Source organism: Pyxicephalus adspersus, chromosome 3 (assembly GCF_032062135.1).
Source record: "Pyxicephalus adspersus chromosome 3, UCB_Pads_2.0, whole genome shotgun sequence".
Classification (NCBI taxonomy): domain Eukaryota; kingdom Metazoa; phylum Chordata; class Amphibia; order Anura; family Pyxicephalidae; genus Pyxicephalus; species Pyxicephalus adspersus.
The window spans coordinates 134,030,380-134,042,300 of NC_092860.1; the positions used below are offsets into that span (position 1 = coordinate 134,030,380).

The following is an 11,921-nucleotide window of genomic DNA, read 5'->3' on the forward strand; positions in this document are numbered from 1 at the left end:
TTTGTCCTGCTTCTTGTTTCTCAATGTATATATTCAAATAGCTAAAATGCTTGTTTGCATTGCATTTTGTGTGTTATAACTGGTATTCTGCACATGTATCCTTGTTAGTTTTTATTTTGGAAAATAATATAAAAGGCTATATGTTTTCTAAGATGGGCACATTTAATTGGAATTAAAGTTGTAGAAAAAAAAACTTGTTTTATAATGAAAGTATAGAAACCATAAGCTCAAATCACAAAGATCTCAAATCACAAAGAGTTAATCTTTGTGAAGTGAGACCTTTGTATGGTGTCTCCGTGTATCTAATTTATATTCACATGGGAAATTTACATTTATTAGCCTACTATTCAGTATTACCTATTGTAGAATCTGGGCAAATTCACTGACTGGATTCTTTAATAGGAACAAACACAGATATTCAGAATAAAACTGCAAAGTGTTAAAGCCTTTCACAGTTTGCTAAAGCGTCATGATCTGCTAATATACAAAAATCCCCTGTATTTGCCTTTTAGCCTTTCAAGTTACACAATACATTGGGCCTATCCCAATATGTGAAAACAATCTGATTTTTAAAAAGAGTTCATAGACAGGTGCAGTTGACTTGCATTGAGTTGCATGTGCATTTCTATTTAGGAATGAGGGAAAATGCCTCTGACAGTCTCGCGAAAATTTCCCCGAACTTCCGATGGGTCTGCGAAATTTCGGCAAACCGATTTTGCGAATTCCATTGAAGTTAAGGTTCCCACCCTCCCTGGGTTGATAAGTACAGCCCAGGGAGCATGGGAACCTGGGGTCACAGCTGATTAGAGGCACGCAAGTTCTCCTAATCAGCTGTGACTCCAGGCAAACTCAAGAAGTTTCTCCATTGAGAGTTCATCTGAGTTCAGTTCCCATTGTCACTGGGCTGATAAGTACAATACATTTTATTAATATAATGCTCCAGGCCCAACTGGAAGAATACTTATTGTACAAACTCTGCTGCTTGTGTCCTGTGATATTTGTTAAAAAGTAATGCCAGAATCATTCAAGTAGTATGCTTTCTGTCCATTCCTATACAGCTCCCTCACTGAATGTAGTCCAGAGGTGACTTTAAGAGGTGAACCAAAAAAAGGAAAACATACATCAGTTAGTCATATTTAGGGCTTGGTGATGCACCTTCTAGTTGTGCCCCATTCCAACCATACTGGCCCACAAGTTCCCCTATAATAAATATAGCTCCTATCCTAAAAACAGCACCCTTTTGTAGTCTTATGTCAGAGAACTAACATTGGTAGCAGCACTTTACAGTTTTTTTTAGAGCCATTGTTCTGTTCATGACCTTTTTGAAAAATTTTGAATAAAATTCCCAACTCTTGGATTGCATCTACATTGTGGACTTGCAGCTTCTGCAACAAAACTGGATATGAGTGTAAATGAACACCATTCCAAACATATTTCTGTACTCCTTTATCTCAGGTGTCATCTTCATCCACTGGTCTGACATGTTACAGTCTATTCAGTGTATTCCCCAGCTCATGTCTCTAGTTGCCTTGAACATATTACGCTAAATTTACTTCTTAAATGTGTCCTATTTATATGCTAAGAGTTATTTTTTCAATGTTTCTAGGTCTTAGTAACACTTTACTTTTGTGTTTTTACTGTAGTGCTATTGAACAGTGGTAGAAGGCAGTGAAGGTGATGGTAAGTACGCGTTTTAGAACATTTTTAAAATCAGCATTAGTGAGTTATTTTATTTTGATGCTGGCATGTTTTTTTTTTTTTAGCACATATCATTTGTGATTAACCAAAATGTTACATATTTATCACAATATACCACAGTAACAATTATATCCCTAGTAAATATAAAACAATATAATCACCAAAAAGAAGCAAACGATTTCCCTGGGTATTAAAGTTTTAAAGTAAAGACAACAGGAATTCTTGATCCAAGACTCAGTTATTCTTTTAGCATTGGCAGGAGCTAATGGTGCTCCCCAGTTCTCCATCCAGTTTGTGACTTGCAGTTACAACCACTCATCAGTTATCATTGACCAAAGGAGTGGGCTTTATAAAATGTAAATTTTAAATGCTTGGATAAGAAAACTGTAAACTGTAGCAACATGGGACTTTTGTTGATGTATCTGCAACCTTTTGAATTTACCTTAATTTACCCTATATAAAACCTAGAAAACTATTTAAAAATAAGTTGTTGAGTTTTTGGAAGAAACCTAATCTATCAAATATTTCAATATGCTGTATTTTTAGCTGACAGAGCCCATTAAATTGCTTAATTAGGTAAAGGTAATGAATTACATTTAGCTGTGTGGTCAGGATCCACAAATCTTTATTTGTAAAGTCCCAGGTACAAATGAATTGGTATTTCGACACATTTTAATATTCACACTAATAACTATTTTGCCTCAAACCTGGCCTGGTTAAAAATTGGCTTTTTTTGAAAACAGGGATAAGTTGTGGTTAATAGTAAAATTAGGTGTTAGGTTGAGGGTTAGGTGATGAATATGTGAAGGGCAAGTTACCTAATTTTTTCAGCTGTGATATTGGGTAGCTCATGTTGTACTTGAGGATCTATGCCAAAAATTCTAACTGCAAAAAATGACAGTTATCAGAAGCTGAAAACATCAATATAATTAATGCTAATACTGAATGCAGCTGAAAAAAAATAATTAATAAAAAAAGAAAAGCTTTCAAAAAACTGTGAGAAAAAAAATGTTTTAGAACAGCTGCAAGTTAGCGTGGATGTCCATAAACTAGAAGCCCTGAAGCGGTGCTTTTCTTATTATTATTAGGAAGTAAAACATATTGGTCATAAAAAGGAGTTTAGGTGGTGTACTAACAAAGTTGTCCCACTGTCAAGGTGCATTGGGGTGCCGTTCAGAATCAATAAAACAGTGCTGCACCATACAGATATAAACCCAGCCATAAATATCAATCATTCATAGTCATACATTGGAGATAAAAGTTAAAAATCTTGAACTGGCCAAGGCTGCAAAATCTACACAAAGTCGATAGGCTTGTCAATAGCTGTATTCACATGTCTCATTCATAACACAAATGCTAAATACAAATTATTATTTATCATATGTTAAATAAAATGTTAGTATTATTTTTTATTACAACTGTATTTACTTTTTTCCAGACATAGTTTTATTCTCTGTGAAGACTTACACCATTCTGTGCAGAATGTCCAGCTTCTGTAATACAGATATCAGGATCCTGCCTAACAGACTTTGCTGAGGATTCAAACATTCCTTTCAAGAACTATTTTACATGAGCCGTAGGAATAAAGTTCACCACCTGCGACTATACTTTTAATTGTTATGAACACACAAACCCTTCACTGCCAAGAAATAATGCTATGCATAGCGCAACAGTGGAGTTAATAACAAGTGTTTACACTAGTGCTAATTTTTGTATCAAGAATTTTTGTATTTATACTCACTATTTATTATGGTAGATTAGTTTTACATATTCTGTGTAAAAGAACATAAAAGGGGCGGGGGGCTAACTGCTTACCATTTCAGTTTGTAAAAAAACTCACTTGTATTGCTGGCAAAAGTAAACATTGTTTAATAAAAAAAAACTTTTGTGTGTCTATTCTATACAACATTACAGTCTTTTAAAAAAAACTACACTGCAGTGCTCTGGTAAGGTACCCTTTTGGGGTGCTTTTTAGACTGCTCCAACACATAGCCTGAATATTGGTGATTGTTGTGAAAACACATGCAGTTTCAAATAGAACTGCATATGTTACCCCCTAGCGTTCTAATTCTGTCCGTATTTCCATGCAAAAAGCGTTACATTTTTTTTGCATGGAAATGTATTTTACATTGTAGGCTATAATTCTTCGGCACAACTCACCGAAATATGTCCAATATTTAATAAATGTAATAATAAACATTAAATAAAAAAACACATCTGGTAAAAAAAATAAATAAAAAGATAGTGAAACATATAATATATCTGTACAGTAGCATGTATAATATATAGATATAAATATATATTATATAAAGATTTATTTGTATTGGACTCAATACAGTTTTTTTGTATTGAATCCAATACAAAAATATTTGAATTTCCCGCCCGCACTAAAGCATGCACCAACGTCACCCGGAAACCCCTGGGATCATCTCTGCAGTAGCCGGCTGAAGATTGAAGACAGAAGACGAGTCCCGAGAAGCTGCAGGGACCAGCAGCAACGGTAAGTGTTTTTTTTTTTTTAATGTTTTGGGCGACCCCCAGTGTGACTCGGGATTACCACTTTTTGCATGGAAAATCCACCCCGCGTAACACTCAAGATTACTGCTGGGGGGGGGGGGTTAAAGGAACACAATAGTGTGAATGAGCCGTTATAATAGAACGAACAGGTGCAGCAATTTGCTCATTGGGTACCAACTCAAATCATGCCTCACTTACTGCAAAAAGGAAAAGCTTCCTAATATAGGGAAAGAACTCCCCTGTCTCCAACCATAGTTCTGCCTTCTCCTCCTCCTTAAAAGTCTTTCATTTGCCCCAGGACTTTCCAAAAAATGGGCTGGGAGTTAGGATATCACAGGTATGAATCGCTTAGATTTCTACTGATTGATTTGTGTTTGGATGAAAAAGGATCTTTATACCAGAGCTCACCTTTAAACATTTAGATATAAGGTACATTAATGTCTGCATTTGTTAATCTGAATAAATGTTTCTCTATTTAATGTTTTTTGACTAGTTTGTCAAATATATGATAAAAATGTAACTATTACCTTTTTACTTTATTGAAGTCTTTTAAAATAATTCTTCAGTACAAGGTGTCACGCACAGAGACTATGGCTCGCACGGAGGTATTGTGAGCCCTAAGAAGGGCCAAGGCGCAGAGTCTAAGCAGTAACCAGGTCTTCTCCAGAGCCTCTGGATGGTGAGGATATTGCACCACTGGTTATTGCCCAGTTGCGGTCCTTGGGCACACCAAGGTGGGCAAAACATGGTACCAAATCACAAAGCAGAAGGATAGTCGAGGAAAGCTGGGTTTGAGGCAGGCAGCAAGAAAGAGAGGTCAGGTCACACACCAGGGGTCAATAACCAGGGATCCAGGAGACAGACAGCAGTGACACAGGGGCCAATGCGGGCACAGGGAACAAAGGAAACACTGGAAGCAACAGCAGGAACAGGTGACACAGGGATATCCACAGACAGACAGGAACACTGGAACAGCACAGGGAAGTTGGCTGGGAACCAACAGGCTGGACAACAAGGGGTTAACACATGAGCTAGACACAGGAAACACTAGACTAAGTGACAGGTGTACAGGAACTAGCTCACAGAACTAGGGGCTCGGCACTAGTGGAGGCTTGTTGCACGAACACAGAGTGCAGTGTGTGAGCTAGCTAAATAGCCAGGACTGATCAAGAGGCTATTTTCTGAATGGCCAGCGGATTGGAAGGAATTGATAAAGCTTGAAAACAAAGGCACGCCCAGAGTCAGAACTGCAAGCATGCGTAGGAGAGAGATGGCTGTGTTTTAGTGAGGAAGAGGTAAGTGTGACACAAGGTAGTGAACTGTTAAACACATACAAATACAAACATACAAGATAAATCCATATTATTCATTGCCAACACACAAAACTACTTTTTTTTTTTTGGTGTTGATAAATGGTGTCTGATAGCACCAGACTGGTAAGTGTCTACACACCTATACTGGGAAATGTGTTGAGCTTATTTTGACCCCGGCACACCCCCAGGATTTGTCAATTTCTTAAGTGAAGCTACTGCTGGTACATTCATATATGCCTATAGATAGGTTCAATATCTTGTTATATCCAGGTAACAGGGTATTTAGGAGTTAAGACAATCTTATTCCCATTTTGAAATGCTTTGATTCCACAGCGGGTGTTAGTTACTGTCTTGTACACAACTACAATATGCAACTCACTCCCCAGCATGATCAAAAAGGGTACAATTAAGTTTTGTTTTTTTTTACCAAAGTACTACCACACTTTCAATTTCTCATTTATTTAGGTAGATGCAACATGTGTTGTGCTAATGCTAGGGGCGAGATGTTTCCAGCAGACAAAAATAAGTTATAATTGTGCTTTGCCTGAAAGTTTTGGTTTCAGTTGTCCTTTAGTTACTGTCTAGAATATTGATTTTGTCTGACTGATTTCAATTATAAATTGTATATACACTGCAGATATTTTGATTGATATAACATCACTGATTTGCTATGTAGTTAGGACTACAGTTAGATGCTAAATACATTAAATAAAAATAGTTAAACATAAGAAAGCAGTCCCATAATTTGTTAACTATGCTGTCATCTGTTTGACTATTTTCAGAATTTAACAAGATGTATCTTGTTACCATTCTGTAAGATCACATTGGGTCATTAAATAGTGCTTTAAGCTATACATTAGAGGAACATTCTTGCTGTGGACAAGCTTCTCTCTTTTTTTTCCCATGAAAACACAAGACTTTTTTATCAGAACTATCAGTGTAGAACTTTCTCTCCTACAAAGCACAGCTCCACAATCTTAGCACTGGTAACTACAGGTCTGGCCAACTACTACATCCAAATTATTGACCATGAGGTCTGGCACAGTCATTATAACTATGGCAGTTTTCTGGGTGGGGACCTTGGCACAGAAACCTGGCACTGAAGTAAAGATTCCATTTCAGACTAAAAACAGGGATGCTTGTGTTATGAGCACCAGTGGCACAACTGAAATGAGAGTAAAAATTGAATGTAAAAATCAGGGGAAAAGCTATTTGTGTGAGTTTGCTGGTAAACCATCCTACTGCCGTGCATACAACCAAGACCCACAAAGATTTTGGAACCAACTCAGCCAGGATCTTAAGAAGATTGGTAATCCTTGCGAGCCTCAAGTTTTTAAGCACAGCATGTGCCCAAGGGCACCTACTCCATCTCAATTCAGGCAAGTTGACCCGACTACGAATCAACAGGCTGACACCTCCAAGCCAGAGAAGAAACCTCCACCAACAAAGAAACCCACCACCAAAAAACCAGCTACCACCAAGAAACAAGAGCCTCCAAAGGGCAAACAACTGGTATTTCAGGAAGAACCAAACCCAAAAGCTATGAAGATTGCAAAAGACCATTGCAGCTGGTTTTTCCAGACATTCTGCTCCTATATTATTGAGATTTTCTTATAATCCAAAGGTAAATTGAAATACCTCATTTATCTTTTTTTAAAACTGAATGCGTATGATTGTAATACTTTTGTCATTGATTATTCTTGATGAACACATTTTTTTCTAGTTTATTATTATTATGCAATTGCAAAATTCATATTTTGCAACACCAATGAGCCGTAGAACATTCAGTCATTACAATAATGAGCAACATACAGCACATAACTAAAAATTCTAAAACATAAGGTACTACTTGTAAGATTTTATGATCCATTAGGGAATGGTAAAGTGATAAAGGAGCAGATTTGATGGAATTGTGAACTACACATACAATGTGTTAAGGTATACCCACATAGGAACTCATAAGTGTTGGGAATTTGGTTAGTTTAAATGTTGTTGGAAAGTCTAGTAGAACAGTAATCCAGATGATAGAGGAAAATACAAGGGAAATATTGCAGAGCACAATAAGAGAAAAAAGGTTTATTTTTCCAGGGGCTAGAACCCCTTTTATGTTTCCTCTCTGTCCTGTCTTTCCACCAAATATAATTTCTCCCTTTCAATTTGTTCTATTCATTATTGTCACAGAGATAATATGTGATTAAAAAAATCAAAATTTGACGTTCCTGACAAGATCAAAAATAGAAAGTACATACTGTAAATGGACATTTGCTCCAGGGACAACTGTCTAACATGGAATTTGCTTCTCTTTATGGTGATTTTCTCTCTCATCTTATTATGAAAGGAGATCTCCCTAGGTATGAATACAGCAAAAATGCAGAGCTTTTAATCCAAAAAAAAGATGTGGCTCTAAATTCACTTTAAATCATTGCAAAAATAAGAAAATTTGTATCTAAATAACCCGTAATGTAGAAAACCATCCTAATCTATCACTTGATTACATTTTCAATGTTAAGACTCTTGGCACACATTCAGTCAAAATGTAGGCTTTGCTCATTCATGATTTTTTTGTAGTCCCAACTTTTGTGCTATTCCCTTTTTCAGATTTATCAACCATTGAAGTCTGTCAATGCTTAACCTACTTATTAAGAAACCTTTATTCCTGACACTTATTTTCCTGGTTTCCACTGCCATCTCAGCTTAATGACTTTGTAAAATGTATAGTATAATTAGTATTTCTCTAAAGTTTCATGCTAAGGATTAAATATTAGAGATGACATCTAGATTTGTGGGAATAAGAGTGAAATCCCAATAATCTGTGATTTAATAAATCTAAAATAGCATTGCACTTGTATGGTTGTTTCAGAGGAAGAGGGTTTCTCATAGTTCAGTTCCTGTGTTCCATATATAATATATATATATTTATTGAATCATGCTACCTAACTTGAACATTCAATGTTTTTAAATGTAATAACCTATTACTAGCCTTTTAGAAAGGTACTGAGACCTCTTATCCCATATCATACAATTTCTAATATTTACTGCCATTATCAATTATAATAAGATTATTGTAAACTGTTTAAACAACTAGATAAATGTTATTGTTAAACAAGTTACCAGTAAGCACCTTTCTTTGAGCTTACTAAAATTCTCTCTGTCTGTCCACCCTGAGCGGGCATAGAAGACAGCAGATCAGAAGGAAGTGGCCAAGCAGTGGGCAAGCAGAAGACATCCACAGTTGACAGGGACAGGTGGTGGTCATGCGCATTACTCAAGTGTGAATGTGGTTTTGTTATGCTGATTGACAAGTGGTGTGCAGGAATGATTGCCAGTGAATTTCAGTTACTTTAGTTGGAGCGTGCCTATGCATGCCAGGACTAAGCTGACTTGGTCACTTGTTTGACTTGATGCAATGGTGTTTGGGCAGACAGGTAACAACATGAAGGCGGTATACATATGCCGGACAGAGAATCTGAGCTAATTAACAGGACCGGGAGGTCATTTAAACCTATAAAGGTGTTGGGCAATAATTTTGAAATGAAGAAAGTGGTGAATTTAGGCTGAAGAAGGTAGTGAAAATTACATTCGAGCTGTTGAAGGTTGAAGGCAGTGAATCTGAGCTGAAGAGCATGATGGGCAAATTACAATTTTTTATGTAATATTAGTAGGCAATCATACCTAAAATATTTATATTTACCATTAAAAATGAAGGTGTGACTGCCTTCATGGGTCATTCTTGGACTTGAGTTTAACATGCCTCAATTAAAGACTTGTTACATAAACAACTCTGCAGCCTTCATTAAATTCACTGCAAACAGTATTACGGAGAACAAGAGGAGTTCAGTTACACATTGCCATAACCCTCTAGTAGTTCCTCTTTAGCACTCTGCTATTTCCAGGGCTTTTAGCAGAGAATTTGGCCTCGATGCTATGATGACCTGGCCAAGCACCCTAACTTTTAGTAACACATATGTACATCTATGATCTTGATTCTGCCACTTTTTGGACTTTTTCTTAAACTCTCAAATCAGTAACACCTCTGTGTCACTCTAATAGTTTATATAATCGGATCACCAATACGTGCATGAAGAAGCATGGTGAAGACAGAAAGTTGTTGCTTCTGTGGATCATATTTTTGTGCTCAGTTTCGCATTAACACCTAAAAATCTTTCCAATACTCTCTTGTTGGCTTGGGAGTAAAAACCGGGGAATTTGCTCAGATTCGGACAGCAGAAACTCATATTGTCTATAGAAGCTCAAAAACTTTGGTGCAAACTCTGTCCTTCAACAGGAATTCCAGTTAGGTCATGATTTACCCTACCAACCACAGGTCCTTTATAGGTAAAAATATATCTCCAGGCCTCCTGCATTTCATTGCCTATTACATTTGACAGACACAGGAATAAGACTTTTCTCTGTCTTTACAGAGCCTGAAGCTGTGCACAGGGGATAATCACCTGCCCTGATTTATGTAAGGTATAAACTTCTCACCACGCCCAGAACATACCCACAAGGATAGCCAATGATAGGAAGCACACTGCAAGTCAGGATATCAACATAATCCAAATTAACTTTTAGATATTTATTTACATAATATTTTTAAGTTTACTTATCATATTAGGTAATTTAAATGAAATTTTACTAATCAAGATATGTTCGGTCACAACCTTATTTTTCTAGTGGTAGCAAATCAACCACACTTGGACTATGAGATGATTCTTCAATGGGCTTTTACACCCATCTCAGTAACTTTTTCAGTCTATCTGATAGAAGGTTATTCTTCAGCATTCAGAAGAATATATATTATATTTTTCTTTATTAAGATATATTCAGGACTAATGTATATAATATTTTAATTACTATTCTCATGCCTGGAAGATGCCGAGTTGAGTTGGCTTTCTAACCTGGGTAATCCTTGAATAGAGACAGATACACAAACGTACAAGAAGACCATGAGTACTTATGATGAGGTCACTGGCAACAAGAAAAAGAACTGTTTAGAGAGCACTTGCAGCTCAGGAACAGGCTGAGGTCAGCAGATACAAGCAGATGCGATATACAAGGTGGTAGGCAATGCAGAGTCAGAAGACAAGCTGAATTTGTTATCTTGCTGGCAGGTACAATACAAAGTGATGAACTGGAGCAGTGCCAGATAGCAAGCCGAAGTCAAATCAGAAAGTCAAAATCCTATACAAAATTAGGGATAATCTAAAGAGCAGGTCAAGAGTCTTTAATGAGCAATCCAAGGTCACAGGTCAGGTCAAACACACAGTGAGGAGACAGGCCAAAGTCATTAACTTGCTGGCAAACTGGTAAAAAAAAAGGGATAAACTGGAGCAGGGTTAGGTAACAAGCCAAGGTCAGAATCAAAACCAGGAGTCCTTATATGGGTTCAGCTAACTATTGGCTGTTGTTATAGTATTAAATGTGCCATTAGATCCTTAACATTTTTAGTGTTTGTAGCAATCATTGTACTGATTTTTGGTGAGCTTGTTTTGCGTGTCTAAATGTTTGTGTTAGATAGGCATGGTCTGCACAGATATCATAAGGAAATATACCGTGTGGAAAGTGAATGTAAGGCCTAGTACACATTACCAGATGTTCTGCCTATTTTGAAACTTGACTGACAAATGTAATGAAAATTCTGATGAGTATTTGCATCTGGTGGAAGTCCCAAATTGCCTCAGCATGTTAAAAGTTCATGACCGTACAATTGGAAAAACAAGGAACAAGTACAGATGGTTTGGTAGGGAAGCATGGCTTGCATATGTTGCAAATTTGTAGAGTTGCCTCCGAACAAACCACAGGATTTCTGGAATAATGGACCTGATTTATTAAAGCTCTCTAAGATTTGGGAAAATGGACTATCACAGGAGAACCTGGATGATCAAGCAAACCTGGAATTATTTTTTTCAAAAACATATTTGCTAGTTCGCAAACACTTTCAATCCTGGACCAGACCCATTCTAGGTTTGCTGGATAACCCAAGTTCTTCCATGATAGTCGATCTGCTCTAGTCTTGGAGAACTTTAATAAATAGAGTCCAATGATGACAGATGAGACCAAGAGGAGATACTTGGCCGACTTGAACTCCATTGTATACCAATGTATTCTAGAGTCAAATGTGAAGCAATCTATGCCACAACTGGAGCTTGGCCAAAATAGGGTCATGATCAGGACTATGATCCCAAGCACATCAGCAAACTGACAACAGAGTGGCTAAAAAAGCAAAGAATCAAGGTGATGGGACCCTTGCAAAACATATTTGGTACTCCTAAAGCCAAACCTCTCAATAACTCTAAACTGATGACTTTTTTAACTGTATTTTATTTAGATTTTTTTGCTATTTGTTTGTGATGGTTACTTATTATATTAAGGCTCATTATATAAGGATGGTGT

The 11,921-nt window shown here is 36.8% G+C and overlaps 2 protein-coding genes across 2 annotated transcripts in view; both read left to right on the forward strand.

The window, feature by feature from the left end:
• The window catches only part of PROM1 (prominin 1), a 128,670-nt gene extending 125,077 nt beyond the window's left edge, over nt 1-3,593 (forward strand). Inside the window, exons 28-29 of the mRNA XM_072406878.1 lie at nt 1,644-1,680; nt 3,137-3,593. The gene's annotated coding sequence lies outside the window, so the exon portion shown is untranslated. The remainder of the gene's footprint in view (nt 1-1,643; nt 1,681-3,136) is intronic.
• Nucleotides 3,594-6,557: 2,964 nt separating this feature from the next.
• On the forward strand, nt 6,558-7,145 carry FGFBP2 (fibroblast growth factor binding protein 2). Its single transcript, XM_072406880.1, has one exon. It carries the CDS (start codon nt 6,558-6,560, stop codon nt 7,143-7,145), a length of 588 nt encoding a protein of 195 aa, XP_072262981.1.
• The last annotated feature ends 4,776 nt before the right edge of the window (nt 7,146-11,921 follow it).

Coding starts and splice junctions, on each gene's coding strand:
- FGFBP2 (XM_072406880.1), top strand. CDS start 6,558: ATGAGGTCTGGCACAGTCATTATAACTATGGCAGTTTTCTGGGTGGGG.